This window comes from Carettochelys insculpta, chromosome 5 (assembly GCF_033958435.1).
Source record: "Carettochelys insculpta isolate YL-2023 chromosome 5, ASM3395843v1, whole genome shotgun sequence".
In the NCBI taxonomy this organism is placed as follows: Eukaryota; Metazoa; Chordata; order Testudines; family Carettochelyidae; genus Carettochelys; species Carettochelys insculpta.
In genome coordinates this window covers 842622-860284 of record NC_134141.1, presented here as the reverse complement: position 1 = coordinate 860284, position 17663 = coordinate 842622, and the positions used below count along the sequence as shown (strand labels likewise).

General features: G+C 44.4%; 1 protein-coding gene across 2 annotated transcripts in view; it reads right to left on the bottom strand.

The window, feature by feature from the left end:
• Positions 1–17663, bottom strand: part of XPA (XPA, DNA damage recognition and repair factor) — a 34325-nt gene that overhangs the window by 10513 nt on the left and 6149 nt on the right. For both annotated transcript variants that reach the window (XM_074993993.1, XM_074993992.1), the window contains exons 3-5: positions 13696–13806; positions 9609–9714; positions 6443–6608 (exon numbers count right to left, since the gene is read on the bottom strand). In XM_074993993.1, the coding sequence (XP_074850094.1) occupies positions 6443–6608; positions 9609–9714; positions 13696–13806 (383 nt within the window). The remainder of the gene's footprint in view (positions 1–6442; positions 6609–9608; positions 9715–13695; positions 13807–17663) is intronic.

Here is a 17663-nt window from a genome sequence, read left to right as displayed (position 1 = left end):
TGATGCTGAAATGTTAAGGGAGATTAGAGAGGCTATCAAAATAAAAAACACAGTAATAATAGGAGATTTCAATTATCCCCATATTGATTGGGTGCATGTCACCTCAGGACGGGATTCAGAGATTAAATTTCTTGATGCCTTAAATGACTGCTTCTTGGAGCAGCTAGTACAGGAACCCACAAGGGGAGAGTCGGTTCTCGATCTAGTCTTAACTGGAACGCAGGATCTGGTCCAAGAGGTAACTGTTACTGGACCGCTTGGAAATAGTGACCACAATATAATAACTTTTAATATTCCTGTGTTGGGAAGAACACCGCAGCGGTCAAACACTCTGGCATTTAATTTCAAAAAGGGGAATTACACTAAAATGAGGAAGCTAGTTAAACAGAAACTAAAAGGTAGAGTAATTAAACTAAAATCCCTGGAAGCTGCATGGAAACTGTTTAAAGACACCATACTAGAGGCCCAACTTAAATGTATACCCCAAATAAAAAAACACAGTAAGAGACCTAACAAAGAACCACCATGGCTAAACAGCCATGTTAAAAAGGCAGTGAGAGAGAAAAGGGCAGCTTTTAAAAAGTGGAAGTCAAATCCTAGTGAGGAAAATAGAAAGGAACATAAACACTCCCAAATTAACTGTCATAATGTAGTAAGAAAAGCCAAAAAAGAGTTTGAGGAACAGCTAGCCAAAAATTCAAAAAACAATAGTAAAATGTTTTTTAAATACATTAGAAGCAGGAAGCCTGCTAAAAAAGCAGTGGGGCCCTTGGATGATAAAGATATAAAAGGAGCGATCAAGGAAGACAGTGCCATTGCGGAGCGATTAAATGATTTCTTTGCTTCAGTCTTCACGGCTGAAGATGTTACAGAGGTTCCTAAATCTGAGCCAGCCTTTTTAGGCGACAAATCTGAGGAACTCACTCAGATTGAAGTGACATTAGAGGAGGTTTTGGAATTAATTGATAAGCTGAATAGTAACAAGTCTCCAGGACCAGATGGCATTCACCCAAGGGTTCTGAAAGAACTCAAATGTGAAATTGCGGAGTTATTAACAGTGGTTTGTAACCTATCCTTTAAATCCACTTTGGTACCAAATGACTGGAAGACGGCCAATATAACACCAATATTTAAAAAAGGCTCTAGAGGAGATCCTGGCAATTATAGACCGATAAGTTTAACATCAGTACCAGGTAAATTAGTAGAAACACTAGTAAAGAGTAAAATTGCAAGGCACATAGAAGAGCACGAATTGTTGGGCAAAAGTCAGCATGGTTTCTGCAGAGGGAAGTCGTGTCTGTCTAATCTATTAGAATTCTTTGAAGGGGTTAATAAACATGCGGACAAGGGGCACCCAGTGGACATAATATACCTAGATTTCCAGAAAGCCTTTGACACGGTCCCACACCAAAGGCTTTTATGTAAATTAGGTGGTCATGGGATAGGAGGAAAGGTCCTTTCATGGATCGGAAATTGGTTAAAAGACAGAAAACAAAGGGTTGGAATAAATGGTAAATTTTCACAATGGAGGGGGGTAACTAGTGGTGTTCCCCAGGGCTCAGTCCTGGGACCGATCCTGTTCAACTTGTTCATCAATGATCTAGAAAATGAGGTAAGCAGTGAGGTGGCAAAGTTTGCAGATGACACCAAGTTGTTCAGGACAGTCAAAAGCAAAAGGGATTGTGAAGAACTACAAGGAGATCTCAGCAAACTGAGTGATTGGGCAGCAAAATGGCAAATGAAATTTAATGTGGGTAAGTGTAAGGTAATGCATGTTGGAAAAAATAACCCAAATTACACGTACTACATGATGGGGTCAAATTTAGCTACGACAGATCAGGAAAGGGATCTTGGAGTTATAGTGGATAGTTCTCTGAAGACATCCACGCAGTGTGCAGCGGCAGTTAGTAAGGCAAATAGGATGTTAGGAATTATTAAAAAAGGGATCGATAACAAGACAAAAGATATCATACTTCCCCTATATAAAACTATGGTACGCCCACATCTCGAGTACTGCGTGCAGATGTGGTCTCCTCACCTCAAAAAAGATATATTGGCATTAGAAAAGGTTCAGAAAAGGGCGACTAAGATGATTAGGGGCTTGGAAAGGGTCCCATATGGGGAGAGGCTAGAGAGACTGGGACTTTTCAGTTTGGAAAAGAGGCGATTGAGGGGCGATATGATAGAGGTATATAAAATCATGAATGGTGTGGAGAAAGTGAATATAGAAAAATTATTTACCTTTTCCCATAATACAAGAACTAGGGGACACCAAATGAAATTGATGGGTAGTAGGTTCAAAACTAATAAAAGGAAATTTTTCTTCACACAGCGCACAGTCAACCTGTGGAACTCCTTGCCCGAGGAGGCTGTGAAGGCCAGGACTCTATTAGGGTTTAAAAAAGAGCTTGATAAATTTTTGCAGGTCAGGTCCATAAATGGCTATTAGCCAGGGATAAAGTATGGTGCCCTAGCCTTCATAACAAGGGCAGGAGATGGATGGCAGGAGATAAATCACTTGTCTTCTGTTCTCCTTCTCTGGGGCACCTGGCATTGGCCACCGTCGGCAGATGGGATGCTGGGCTTGATGGACCTTTGGTCTGACCCAGTATGGCCATTCTTATGTTCTTATGTTCTTATGTTCTTATGAGGACTTCCACTAGGAAGACCTACAAACAAAAATGGACTCGCTTCACGGCTTGGTGTTCTACCAAACAGCTGGCCCCCCTTTCGGTGCCTATACCTACAATTCTAGAGTATTTACTGGACCTCAAGAGAGGAGGACTCTCGCTATCCTCGTTAAAGGTCCACCTTGCCGCCATCTCGGCGTTCAGACATGAGGAGGAAGGGCACACGGTGTTCGCCCACCCTATGGTTACCAGGTTCCTCAAAGGGTTGATAAACCTCTACCCCCCTCGGAAACCGATTCCACCTTCGTGGAACTTGGACCTAGTGCTTACCACACTGATGGGACCACCGTTCGAGCCCTTGGCCACGGTTCCCCTCCGCCTCCTTACAATTAAGACGACCTTTCTTCTCGCAATTACGTCAGCTTGTAGGGTGAGCGAGCTCGCGGCAGTCATGGCAACGCCACCCTGCACTGTTTTTTCCAAGGAGGCGGTAACCATACGGCTGCATCCAGCCTTTGTCCCCAAAGTTTCTTCCGAGTTTCACATCAACGAACCTATTGTTCTACCCTCGTTTTATCCAAAACCTCATAACTCCAACGAAGAGGCGCGCCTACACCTCCTGGACGTGAGGAGGGCACTAGCCTTCTACGTAGACAGGACCAAGTCCTTCCGGAAAACGGATAGACTCCTAGTCTCCCTCGCTCCCAAATCGAAAGGAGAGGGTCTCTCCTCGCAGAGAATCTCAAAGCACATTGTATCCTGCATAAAAATGTGCTACGAGCTCAGAAAGACTCCTTTATCGGCCACTCCCAGGGCTCATTCCACCAGGGCGGTGGCGGCATCAACAGCCTTTTTCAAGGGCGTTGCGTTAAAAGACATTTGCAGAGCGGCGACCTGGTCGTCCTACGACACCTTTGCCAAACATTACGCCCTTCACAGGGTATTCCAAGAGGATACCCGTCTCTCTGCAGCGGTCCTCTCGGGGACAAGCTGCACATAATCCGATTACCCACCTCCTATCTTGGGTTACTGCTGGGTAGTCACCTATTGTGGAGCACCCACGGGGACACTCGAAGAAGAAAGAGAAGTTACTCACCGTAGTAACGGTGGTTCTTCGAGATGTGTCCCCGTGGGTGCTCCACTACCCGCCCATCCTCCCCGCTTCGGATCTCTGTTAGTGTTTTGCAGGGGCACCCGAGGCGGTTGGTCGAGGAACTGGCGGGGACCGGATCGCGCACGTGGCCAGGAGCGCGCAAGGGAGCGGCGCGTGCCGGCGCATGCGCGGTCCGGCAGAAACTGCTTGGAAGATCCGATCTGCGGCGCCGGGCAAGCCCGTCACCTATTGTGGAGCACCCATGGGGACACATCTCGAAGAACCACCGTTACTACGGTGAGTAACTTCTCTTTCTCCAGAGCATATTTTAAGAAACAATGACCTACATTATACAGAAGTAGCTAATTAGGACACTTCCCTATAGAACCAGGAGACTGGCAACAGGAAAGAACCCTGCAGTTTCAATCCCTGAGGTAAGAGAGAAGGGGGAACAGTAACTGTGAGGACATGTTCGTTGTGTAGGCCTGAGAGAGATGAGGAGTATAGGAAGGCTAAACAAAAAGTTTAAAGAAGCATGGTAAGAAGAAAGGAACAAAACTGTTGGGCTGGTGCCAACCCAGCCCTTAACTCCAGCTGCAGGGCACCTCCCGCTGCTGCTCGCACACTGTGGAGCACCTCCAGTTGCAGGGCATATCCAACCACAGTTTGTGTGCTGCAGGGCGCCTCCAGCCATGGCTTGTGCACCATGAGGTGCCTCCAGCCACGGGGCACCTTCAGCTGTGGCTCGTGGGGTGCCTGCAGTTACGGTTTGTGCACCGTGAGGCACCTCTAGTATCTTCAGTCTTCTGGGGCTGGATGCTACCCACATTCTGGGGCCAAGCAGGCCACCTCCCCATGCCCTCCCTATCTCCTGTGCTCCTGGACTGAGAGCAGGAAAGGCTGGGGCTACATGCCACTTGCTAGAGATGGGGTGGCCTGCACCTACAGTTGCAGGGATAGGGACACTTGCCTGCCAAGGAGCACTCAGTAGAAGGAACCAAGGTGCTTCTTAGCATGGAACTATCATTTATGTGCTTCTGGTGGGCCAAAAGCAGAGGGATTGGATAAGGACACACAAGCTGCTGCACAGATTGAAGGTGTGAGGATAAGAAGATCTAACTGAGGGATCTAGGAGATGGTGTAACTGACAAAAGATATGATTCCCTTAGGCTGCTTTTTGAAGCTAGCAACCTTAGCCAATGCATAAGCCTGCACCCTGAAAGGTGAAGGCAATGGACCATACCTGGAAATGCCTCCTAAGGTGAATCTACACTAGGGAAAAAAGTCGATTTCAGATATGCAATTCTAGTTACGTCACTAGTGTAACTAGAATCCACTTAACCAGATTCAACTTTCTTTTCTAGTATAGTCCCGGGCTCCGAAGCCTCATGTCAACGTCCCTAACTCCATGCAACAGCATAGAATACAGGGGTTGACAGCCAAGCCCAGAGAGGTCAAAAATTGAACTTGGGAAGATAGATCTTTCTGCATTGCTCTTCAGATAAGTATAGATTAGCTCCTAGTCATGTTCATTAGTGAAGGTTTGCATGATCCTTTGAAGGGTTGTATTAATTCAATATGCTAGGGCAATGATAAAATGTTAGCAGAAGGAGCAGCTCATTGTAAGTGAGTTTGGGTAGGGGGCTCTTGTCTCCTGACTGTCTCTACTCAAACCCTTAGCAAGGAATAGCCCTGGATGGATCATCCTAATCCCTGTAAGCAATCATCAGACTTGAGTTCTGGCACCTTTTCTCTAGAAAAATATCACTGGTTACTGTTAAGTGAAGGGGGAGACTGTCTGAGTCATGGCAGGAGTGACATAGGGCCAGCATGCATGAGGATGGCTCTCTGCTAATTATGCAGGGAAGACTCCTGGAAAGGGAAATTTACAGTGTGACCTGACTAAAAGGACCCAGTCATGAAGCAGCTATACTGTGACTCCACGAGCGGGAGGAAAGCAACCATAGTGAAAGACTGGAAAGGGACCACTGAGGGTGGTGGAGCTAAGCCCAGAATTAGCAGAAAGGGGTGTGAGTAAAGCACCCTGGGACGCTCCCATGTAATATTAAAGCTTCTTTATAAAACAAATAATTACTTTGTTTCAAAGTGATTTTCATGGATGGAAAACTAGCATTACCTACTAAGTAAGGGCCTAATCCAACTAACTGATTTCTCACGGACCCAAATTTAAGAAAATTAAGGTATGAATTATATTTCTATGGAAATCAAAAACTTGATTTACCTGCTTATTCAGAGTTGAAATCTTGACTTAATTGGTGCTTATAAAAATACACTTTAAAGTGCTATTTAAGTTGTATTTGACTGGGGTTCTCCAACATGTTTCAGAACAGTAGTTTTCTTCTAAGAGATACATGTCTTTAATCCACTTGATACTTTTCAAATGGGTTACAAATGTTTTTACTCAAAGAATAGATCCATACAGAGTCTGTCAATAAGGACAAGTTATATTTTTCCTCTGCAACATACTGTCAGTTTGTTTATCACTAAACAACTTCCTTATTGTACATGAGAAACTCAACCCTTCCCCTTTATTTCAGGGGCAACTGAAATTACATCATAGGTACTGTACAACTTAGTTTTGCTAAATGGTAAGGAGTCTGGGTTCAGTACTATAATGATTAAACTGTAGATGGTAATGTCATGAACGTGGGGGAAAAATGGGCCATATATTTTGAAAACTTTACAAACATTTCCATACCTGTAGTTTTAAGTAAAGCTTCATATCCCCCCACTGGGAATTATGAGGGTTTTTCTTCAAAATAAATTTGAGTGTAGGTTCTCGCTTATCCAAGTCACAATCTTTAAGAAGGTACTCTTGCTTTGCCTCAGTTCTTGTTATAAGTTTATGCTTTCCTTCAACATCTCTGAAACAGGTTTTAAAAAAAAAAAGTGAAAAACATTATGTAACAGCCTGTATGCACTGTACAGTGCACCTTATAGTCCCTATTTAAGGCGACCATATCTCCCTGTCCCATATACGGGACAGGAAGATATGGTGGGGGAAGGGCAGCTCCGCCAAGCCTCAGGGAACTTGGAAGGAGGCGGCTTCTGCCGGTGCTCCCCGGTAGCCCGGGAAAGCCACAGCCACCGGCGATCCCTGGGAGCCCAGGGAAGTGGCAGCTGCTTATGCTCCCCCAGCTTCCCTGAGGCTTGGGAAGGGAGATGGAGCGGGAAGGCAAATACAGGACAATTAGTCAAAGCCTTATCAGGGAGATAGTATATTCCCCAATTTGCTAGAAATATACAAAGGTATTGAAATTTTCATAATGCCATATGTCAGTGTGGAAGAAAAGCAGGTTTCAATCAAGTGATGGCTAGAGGATCCAATAAAAACATACATCAAAAAGTATATATTCAATTTTCAACATCTAAAAGACATGCATACCGGTCACTTGATTAGTCCATCCTCATCTCACATCTACTCCAACTTACAGATGCTCTGTTAATTTGACTACAGGTTGAACCTCTGAAATGGGAGACTCTCTGGTCTGGCAGATAGGAAGGGAGACCAACTCACAGTTTGGCAGCCAGGAGTCTCAGCCCAGACCAGGCAGTCAGAGCAGGGATGGTGACACGGGAACTGACAGCAGCTGGGGAGCTGCAGACGGAAAGCTGGTGGCCGGGGCCAGGGAACAGCTGGGCCACAGCCAGAAAGCAAGCATCAAGGGAGCAGGAGGCCAGGCATACAGGGCCAGGAACTGAAAGCCAGCAGTCCAGCGGCCAAGGCTAGGAACTGGACGCCAGCCTCCTGGTATCATCTGGGAAGTGGCTGGGAAGCATTGACCTCCCCTGGTCCAGGATTCCTCAAGTCCCCAAGGTGCTGGATGGAGGTGGTGCAACTGGTATTTAAATAGCTGAACTACCACAGTGTTTTTTTTTAAAAATAGATCCTTACATGTCTGATCTATTATTTACAAATTTCACTTCTTAGAACATGTGTAGTAAGTTTGGTGGAATAATCTCCATTACCATATTTCATATAATCACAGAATCATAAAAAGCTAGGACTGGAGGGGCCCTTGAGAGGTCATAGAGTCCAGCCCCCAGCCCTCATGGCAGGACCAAGGACTGTCTAGACCATCCCTGATAGACACTTATCTAATCTGTTCTTAAATATCTCCAGAGATGGAGATTCCACAACCTCCCTAGGCAGTTTATTCCAGTGTTTGACCACCATGACAGTTAGGAACTTTTTCCTAATGTCCAACCTAAGCCTCCATTGCTGCAGTTTAAGCCCATTGCTCCTTGTTCTATCCTCAGAGGCCAAGAAGAAGAAGTTTTCTCCCTCCTCCTTATGACACCCTTTTAGATACCTGAAAATTTTGAGGAGTAACGGGACTTCGAAGTTGCCCCGGCGCTTCAAAGTAATGGCAGATGAGCCACAGCTAGACGTGAGCCGGTACCTCGAAGTTTAAAACTTCAAAGTTGCCGCAGGGGGAAATTTGCTTAATGAAGTGCTGCCTATGCACGGCAGCACGTCATTAGTAAACCCCTAACACCCTAATTACCATCCTTCCTTCGAAGGAAGGTGCTAGTGTAGACAAGCCCACTGAGTACAGTGATCTAGCCAGTTTTGCACCCACCTTATAGTAGCCCCATCTAAGTTGTATTTGCCTAGTTTATTGATAAGATTACCATGCGAGACCATATCAAATGCCTTACTAAAGTCTAGGTATACCACATCCACCACTTCTCCCGTATCCACAAGGCTCGTTATCCTATCAAAGAAAGCTATCAGATTGGTTTGACATGATCTGTTCTTTGCAAATCCATGCTGGCTGTTCCCTATCAGCTTACCATCTTCTAAGTGTTTGCAAATGATTTCTTTAATTACCTGCTCCATTATCTTTCCTGGCACAGAAGTTAAACTGACTGATCTGTAGTTTCCTGCATTATTCTTATTCCCCTTTTTTTAGATGGGCACTATATTTGCCTTTTTCCAGTCTTCTGGAATCTCTCTTGTCTCCCATGATTTTCCAAACATGATAGCTAATGGCTCAGACACCTCCTCTATCAGCTCCTTGAGTATTCTAGGACGCATTTCATCAGGCCCTGGTGACTTGCAGACATCTAAGTTTTCTAGTGATTTTTAACTGTTCTTTTTAGAGTTTATCTTCTAAACCTACCCCTTTCCCACTAGCATTCACTATGTTAGGTATTCCTTCTTCAGACTTCTCAGTGAAGACCGAAACAAAGAAGTCATTAAGCATCTCTGCCATTTCCAAGTTTCCCGTTACTGTGTCTCCCTCCTCACTGACCAATGGGCCTACCCTATCCTTGGTCTTCCTCTTGCCTTTAATGTATTTATAAAAAGTCGTCTTGTTTCCCTTTATGCCTGTTGCTAATTTGAGCTCATTTTATGCCTTTGTATTTCTAATCTTGCCCCTGCATTCCTCTGTTGTTTGCCTATATTCATCCTTTGTAATTTGTCCTAGTTTCCATTTTTTATATGATTCCTTTTTTATTTTGAGATCATGCAAGATCTCCCAGTTAAGCCAAGGCGGTCTTTTGCCATATTTTCTATCTTTCCTATGCAGCGGAATAGCTTGCTTTCATATAAACAATGCAGTACAAATGCTCCAAAGAGATTATACACTTTTAACATACCAAGTATTTCTTTCACATCTTACACTAAGAGGTATGCGTGAGAGATCTGGTTCTTTTGAACTTCTGTTGTGTAAAACACAGATTTATTCAATTCTATGCATACAATTTTCCAAATATCTTATTCAGTAATATTCTTTTGATAGCTCTTTAATGTAAATATTTTATAGCAGAACTGTATAAATCATTAAAATCAAGTGTTGATTCTCGTAAAACAATATTTGTTAATTTAGCAGTTTTCCCCCAGTTATTTAAAATACCTGCAATTATCACATGTTGCCCAGTCAAAGTGCTGCATCAGGTATGAATCCATGAACTCTTTGCCACATTCTTCACAAATGAGGTAATCAAATTCTAATACAGGTCCTAATGGAAGGAAACGATTTTAGTCAGGTGAAATTGATCTTTGGGGTTGATCTTACTAGAGCTTTACTTTAATTTACAATGTTTTTGTATCATATTTAATAGGCATGATTAGTGTTTTCTATCCTGCCGAGTTTTCTAAAATTCCATAGTATAAACTAAGGCTAAGATCTTGCAGCGGGATCCTTGCAGATGGACCTCTGTCACTTTGGAGTCCCACTGTTAGCCATCTTATATTGCAAAACAACAAGTAATAGATTTCAGATTTCAACATTCAAAGTGCATGCATGTTTGCACATGCACACTCACGATTTGCCAGAAAGTATCGGAGGGACAGCCATGTTAGTCTGGATCTGTAACAGCAACGAAGGGTTCGGTGGCACCTTATAGACTAACAGAAAAGTTTTGAGCATGAGCTTTCGTGAGCACAGACTCACTTCATCAGATGCTGGTCTTGGAAATCTGCAGGGCCAGGTATAATTAAGCCAGAGAAAGGGTGGAGATAACAAGGTTAGCTCAGTCAGGAAGGGTGAGGCTTACTACCAGCAGTTGATCTGGAGGTGTGAACACCAAGGGAGGGAAAGCTGCTTTTGTACTTAGCCAGCCATTCGCAGTCTTTGTTTAAGCCTGAGCTGAGGGCATCGAATTTGCAGATGAATTGTAGCTCAGAAATTTCTCTATGGAGTCTCGTCCTGAAATTTCTTTGCTGTAGGATACCTACTTTTAAGTCTGGTACTGTGTGGCTTGGGAGACTGAAGTGCTCTCCTACGGGTTTTTGTATATTGCCTTTTCTGATATCTGATTTGTGTGTGTTTATTCTTTTACGTAGAGACTGTCCAGTTTGTCCAATGTATATAGCAGAGGGGCATTGCTGGCACAAATTATATTGGTAGATGTGCAGCTGAATGAACCCACAGTGGCGTGGCTGATCTGGTTAGGTCCTGTAATGGTGTTGCTGGTGTAGATATGTGGGCAGAGCTGGCAACGAGGTTTGTCGCATGGATGGGTCCCTGAGTTAGAGTGATTGTGGTGTGGTGTATAGTTGCTGGTTAGGATTTGCTTCAGGTTGGCAGGTTGTCTGTGGGCAAGGACTGGGCTGCCTCCCAAGGCCTGTGAAAGTGGGGGATCGTTGTCCAGGATGGGTTGTAAATCACTGATGATGCGCTGTAGAGATTTTAGCTGAGGACTGTAGGTGATGGCTAGTGGTGGTCTGTTGGTTTCTCTCTTGGGCTTGTCCTGTAGTAAGAGGCTTCGTGGCACATGTCTGGCTCTGTTGATGTGTTTTTTCACTTCCTCAGGGGGGTATTGCAGTTTCAAGAATGCTTGGTAGAGCTCCTGTAGGTGTTCATCTCTGTCAGAGGGGTTGGAGCAAATGCGGTTATATCTTAGTGCTTGGCTGTAGACAGTGGATCGTGTGGTGTGTCTGGGATGGAAGCTGGAGGCATGAAGGTAGGTGTAGCGGTCAGTGGGTTTACGGTACAGGGTGGTATTGATGTGGCCATCGTGTATTAGCACTGTGGTGTTCAGGAAGTGGATCTCCTGTGTGGACTGTTCTAGGCTGAGGTTGATGTTGGGGTGAAAGTTGTTGAAGTCCTGGTGCCATTCCTCCAGAGTCTGTGTGGCAAAGTAGCTATCCTACAGCAAAGAAATTTCAGGACCAGACTCCAAAGAGAAATTTCTGAGCTACAATTCATCTGCAAACTCAACGCCCTCAGCTCAGGCTTAAACAAAGACTGTGAATGGCTGGCTAAATACAAAAGCAGCTTCCCCTCCCTTGGTGTTCACACCTCCAGATCAACTGCTGGTAGTAAGCCTCACCCTGGCTGACTGAGCTAACCTTGTTATCCCCACCCTTGCTCTGGCTTATTTATACCTGGCCCTGCAGATTTCCAAGACCAGCATCTGATGAAGTGAGTCTGTGCTCACGAAAGCTCATGCTCAAAACTTTTCTGTTAGTCTATAAGGTGCCACAGGACCCAATTTGCCAGAAAGAGTTCTGGGTTACACTGTTGCAGATAAGACAGCTTTTGGAAGAGTTCCCTTAATATGGCACTAAGGTAGAGGGGAAGACCATAAAGTTAGCTGTACTTTCAACACATTTCTATTTGCTTCAGGCCAAATAAGGAGCTTTACATCTTTTTAATACCCTAGAACTGACAGTCAAGCCTTAGGCCCTTCTAATTAGACTCATATATACAGCAGAGCTAAATAAGTTAAACTTAAATGTCATCACAATTTGCATTTTATACTGGAAACATTAGAGTGCTCAGCATGTCTCAAAATCAAATTCTAACAATGGTTTGTGTAATTATTCAACGATACTCCCACTAATTAGTACCAATATAAAGCTATTTTTGTTAGAACAATAATACAGTGAAAGTTACCAGTGACTGAATAACAATGGTGGAAGTCAGACCTACTGAAATTTTAAATATTGGAACCTCTGGGGCAGCATGCCTGACAGCTGAAATTCAGTGCCAAAGCCCTGTAGGGGATCTTGACCTACAGCTGATTCATAATGGAATGAAGCAAGACTGCCTGGGATCCTCCCTACAAAAGTGTGGGCAAGTGATGTAATCTGGAAGCATTTTAACAGCCAAGAAAATAGCATTCATCCCTCCCTTTTTCACTGTTGTCATTTAGTTTCATTCCCCACCACAGTTAGCCTACCTTCTACCAGGTGACTTGGCCCTTCCCTATTGCTCCTGTCACTTCCTGATGCCTGAATCAGTCATTCTTGACATACCCTTTCTTTAACTGACATGAAGTGCTGTGAACTGTATAATGGGACACAATGATGAGTTCACTCCTAAGCAAGCATCATCTTCTTAAATGGTATTAATGGACACCATGGATTAGATCTTCAGCTGCCATAAACCAGTACAGCCCCATGGTTGATTAATATATGCTGGCTATTATAAAATATGATTAGTATATATATGCGTGCAATATACTTGCATACACAAAGCATCAATATCGTAACAGTGGTATCTAAACTGGCCTATACCATAATCCTGTTCACTTGCATAAGAATTCCAAGAACACCATGCATTAGCTAAGTCTTTGCTTGAGTAGATAGGAAACCTATCAGTATCTGGACATATGATTATTTCCTCATAGCAGCAGGAAAGGAGTTACCCACACAAATCTAAAACATGTCTTCATGCCTCATAATACATGGAATGCATAGGCTCAAAACAAAAGATAAAGAGTTACACCCTAGTATCAGAAACAGACAAGGTACAGGACTAATTAATTGAAGTTCAAATAATATACATAGTGCCTTTTACTGGTAAACAATTTAGGGTATTAATAGGTCCTCGTAAGAATGTAACACTGCTTCACAACTCTGCTCTCTGGAGACCAGTACTGTATGGAACCTTTTTCTTCTATCATATTAAAAAGCCTGTCTGGTGTTGATTATTTGGTCTCAAGTGTGTTTCTTAACAAAATTATGAACCGAAGTGTGGTCAAGCAATTGATTGTAGTTTGTCAATGCCACTGAAATCAGTGAAGTTGATTTACACCAGTTAAGGATGTGGTCCGGCATTTTCAATTCTTGTATGCATCAGCGGACCATTGTCTTGGTATTGGTTAATAGAGAATGAGGAATCAGAATATACTAGGTAAAAATTGTGATCACCCAGAAAAGCATAGATTGTGTTTATTCTGTTACGTGGGAGCCTCAACTTACTTCATGAGCCATTTCCTTATCTTAAATTAAGAGACCTGTCAACTGTTAAAAATACATGAACATTTTCACTATCAACAGAGCTTTCCATATAGAACGATATATAAAAAGCCAATTTTTTTTTACACAAATGTATTTCAGGCCTCTTTAAAGTCACTGCTGATTTTTTTTATAATTCCTGTTCTCCTAGCGTGCCACAAAAATGGAGCAACTTATTCCTTTTTATAGTTTGTGTTTACACTAGCTATAAGTGACCAGTATAGCCATTTTCTGCAAATGTAATCATGTTTTACCTGGCTGATGCACAATTTTCTCAGCCTTGTGTTCCTCCTCTTCCTCCTCTTCCAAAAAGAACCCTCCCCCTGTGTCAATTATCTTTGGAGGTACTTTAACTTTGGCACTTTCTGAAAAGACAAACAAGAGCAATTAGCATATTTAAAGGCTAAAAGAATTGTATGCATCAATGAAAGTGCAAAATTATTTGCAAAACTATGAAATGTGACCTTCACATCCAACATTTGTGAGTTAGCACAGAAATCTTTCTGCTTTCAAAATACAGTCAGTACTACTCATAGGCTATGTCTACACTACAGGATAAAGTCAATTTTAAGGCAGTTAGCTCAATTTTACAATGTCACTGCTTTCACTGTAAATACCATTAGGTCAATTTTAGGGAGCACTGAGGTCAGTATTATTACACCCACACAGCGAGTTGGTGTAGTGCCAAGTTCGACTTTAAAAGGTCGAATTAATGCTAATGTGGAAACACTATTTCTTTAAATCAACTTTATTAGCCTCCAGAGGTGTCCCATATGTACCCCACAATGCCCCACAGTTGTCCACTCTGACTGCTTCCATCTCTTCTGCTCTCCAGGTGCACAAGAAGTCAATAACAGGAACCATGCAAATCTGAATTCATCACCAGAAAACCTGGGAAATTTAAGGGGCACCCATAAGCCTGAATTTCTTTCTAGCCATCACATCGCATCAGTGGCCATTGCATCACATTGGAAGCCATCTCTTGTCATCGTAAGTAGTCAGGCTTCTGATCTGAGTTCTCAGGGTTGCAAGAGAGCTCAAGCATTGTCCATAACAAGATAATGGATCTCCTTGCTGTTTGGGGAGATGAGTCAGTGGCGGGCAGACTGTGTCTGCAAGCAAAATGCAGACACTTATGAAAAGATTCAGTGTGGGATGGTCAACAGAGGTTACTTCCATGACTCTCAGCAATGCCGGATGAAGGTGAAAGAACTCCGGCAGGCTTATCATAAAGTACAGAAAGACAATGGGCAATCTGGGTCATCTCCCAATATCTGCCAGTATTACAAACACCTGGATGCCATTCTTGGGAGGAACCTCACGACATTGCCCAATCTTAATTGGGACCCTTCAAGAGGCCCTTCTGCGGAGTCTGGTGGTAGCCAAGAGGAGCTCAGTCTAGAGTGGAGGCGGGAGGAAGAGGCCAATAGAGAGGAGGAGGGGGCAACAAGCAGGGGCCCAAGGAAGCTGTTCCTGACAGCCCAGTCCTCTTCACCCTCGATCTCGAGCTGGTCCACTCTACACTGACACCAGAACTACAAAGCCCAGTTGTTCTGGTGAGTGAGTATTTTTCTTCTAGAATGCATATACCTCTGCACTCCAGGTTGTCATGAAATTCTCCCACCCAGATTCACAAAGGTTATGCAAAATACAGCATGCTGCAACCATGCTGGGGACATTAGTTTCAGAAAGGTCCAAATGGTCAACAGGCACCTGAATATCGATTTTAAATGGCCAAAGGAGCATTCCACCCCCACTCTGCACTTGCTGAATCTGTAGTTGAAGTACTCCTGGCTGCAGTGCAGGGTACCTATGTATGCATAAGGCAAGGAAGCAGAGGGTAAGCAGGGTCACCCAGTATTACCATAGGCATCTCCACATGGTGAATCTGGATATTCAAGTCTGGGAAAAATGTCCCATCCAAGAGCTTTCTGTACAGATCAAAATTTTTGAAGATGCACATGTCGTGAACCTTTCCTGACCATCCCATGTTGATGTCAGTGAAATGACCTTTGTGATCTACCACCACCTGCAATTCCATTGAAAAGTATCCCTTTTGGTTTATATACTCAGAGGCCAGGTGGTCCAGGACCATGATGGGGATGTGCATGCCATCTATTTCCCCACCGCAGTTAAGAAACCCCATGACAACAAAGCCATTGACTATGTGCTGGACATTTTCCAGGGTCATGGTGTTGTTCCTCAAGAGATGCCAACAGATTGCATTGGCTACCTGCATCACTATGACTCCCCCACTGTAGATTTGCCCGTCCCGAATTGATTTGCCACTGACCAGTAGCTGTTGGGTGTGGCAAACTTCCATAGAGCGATTGCAACTTGCTTGTGAACCATTAAAACTGGTCTCATTCTTATATTGCTGTGCTTCAGGGTGGGGGCCAGCAGCAGTAGTAGTAGCATTCTTCAGTCTACGTAGACTATGGATCGGGCCCTTCATAGTTCCATTTGGGATCATTTGCAGCATCGGCTGTGACTGTGAAGGCCCACATGAGAGTGACAGTCCTTGCTGCATCTGTTGCATATGTAATGGGTGTCTGGCAGGTCCTTACTGTGCTTTCTGTGGGCTCGCTTCTCCTCTGCTAGCTGTCTGATCCTCATCTCACCCTTCTGAAGGCCCTGGTGTAGTTCCTGCCTCCATCTGCTGTGATCATCTGTCAGCTCCTCCCAACTGTCTGTCTTGATGTCTACCTCCCTGAGGTCCCTCTTGCAAACATCTTTGTAGTGCAGCTGGGGGCATCCGGGAGGTCTTTTGCCAGAGGCTAGCTCGCCATACAGGATGTCTTTTGGGATTCTTCCATCATTCATCCTGTGGACATGGCCAAGCCAGCGGAGCCGCCACTGCCTGAGGAGGATGTGCATGGTTGGGATTCCAGCTTGCTCAAGGATGGTGGTGTTGGACACTCTGTCCTTCCACGATATTCCAAGGATGTGCCTGAGGCAGCACAAGTGGAAGAAGTTCAGCCTCTTTTCCTGGTGGGCATACAGGGTCCAAGACTTGCTGCCGTAAAGGAGGGTGCTGAGGATGCAGGCTCTGTAGACTTGCATTTTGGTGTGGTTGTACAACTTGATGTTATTCCACACTCTCTTGCTGAGTCTGGACAGAGTTGTGGCTGCTTTTCCAATCCTCCTATTTAGCTCAGACTCCAATGACAGGGTGTCAGTGATGGTGGACCCGAGGTAAACGAACTCGTGGACGACCTCTAATGAATAGTTGTTAATGCTGGTTGATGGAGGGTCAGCAACGTCCTGAGCAAGTACATTTGTCTTCTTTAGGCTGGTGGAAAGCCCGAAGTCCTTGCATGCTTTGGAGAACTGATCCAACAGTTTCTGAAGCTGGTGTTCTGTGTGTGACACTACAGCAGCATCATCTGCGAACAGCAAATCTCTGATGAGGACTTCCCGCACCTTGGATTTAGCTTTCAGCCTTGCAAGATTAAACAGTTTCCCATCAGATCTTGTGTGCAAAAAGATGCCCTCTGTTGAAGATCCAAAGGCGTGCTTCAGGAGGAGCACGAAGAAGATCCGAACAATGTTGGAGCAAGGACGCATCCTTGTTTGACGCCGCTCCTTATGCTGAAAACATCCGATAGTGTGCCGTCATAATGGATGGTTCCTCTTACGTCTTCATGGAAAGACTGGATCATCTTGAGTAACCGTGGTGGACAGCCTATCTTGTGGAGCAGTTTGAACAGTCCATCCCTGCTGACCAAGTCAAAGGCCTTGGTCAAGTCAATATACAGTGGCTTCCTCTGCTCCCTGCATTTCTCCTGCAGCTGCCTCGGAGAGAAGACCATGTCAATGGTAGATCTCTCTGCACGGAATCCGCACTGTGATTCAGGATACACCCTCTCAGCAATCTTCTGGAGTCTGCCGAGGATGACGTGAGCGAACAGTTTACCAGTGATGCTTAGGAAGGGAGATTCCACGGTAATTGTTGCAGTCGCTTCTGTCTCCTTTGTTCTTATACAAGGTTATGATGTTAGCGTCGCGCATGTCCTGTGAAACCTCTCCCTCTCTCCAGCACAGTCACAGTAGCTCATGTAGGGGTTCCAGGAGAGTATCTGTGGCACGCTTGATTACCTCTGGTGGTATACCATCCTGGCCCAGGGCCTTCCTACTGCAATGCTGTCGATGGCTTTCTTCAATTCATCCACAGTTGGTTCCTGGTCCAGTTCATCCATTACTGGTAGGAGTTCGACGGCAT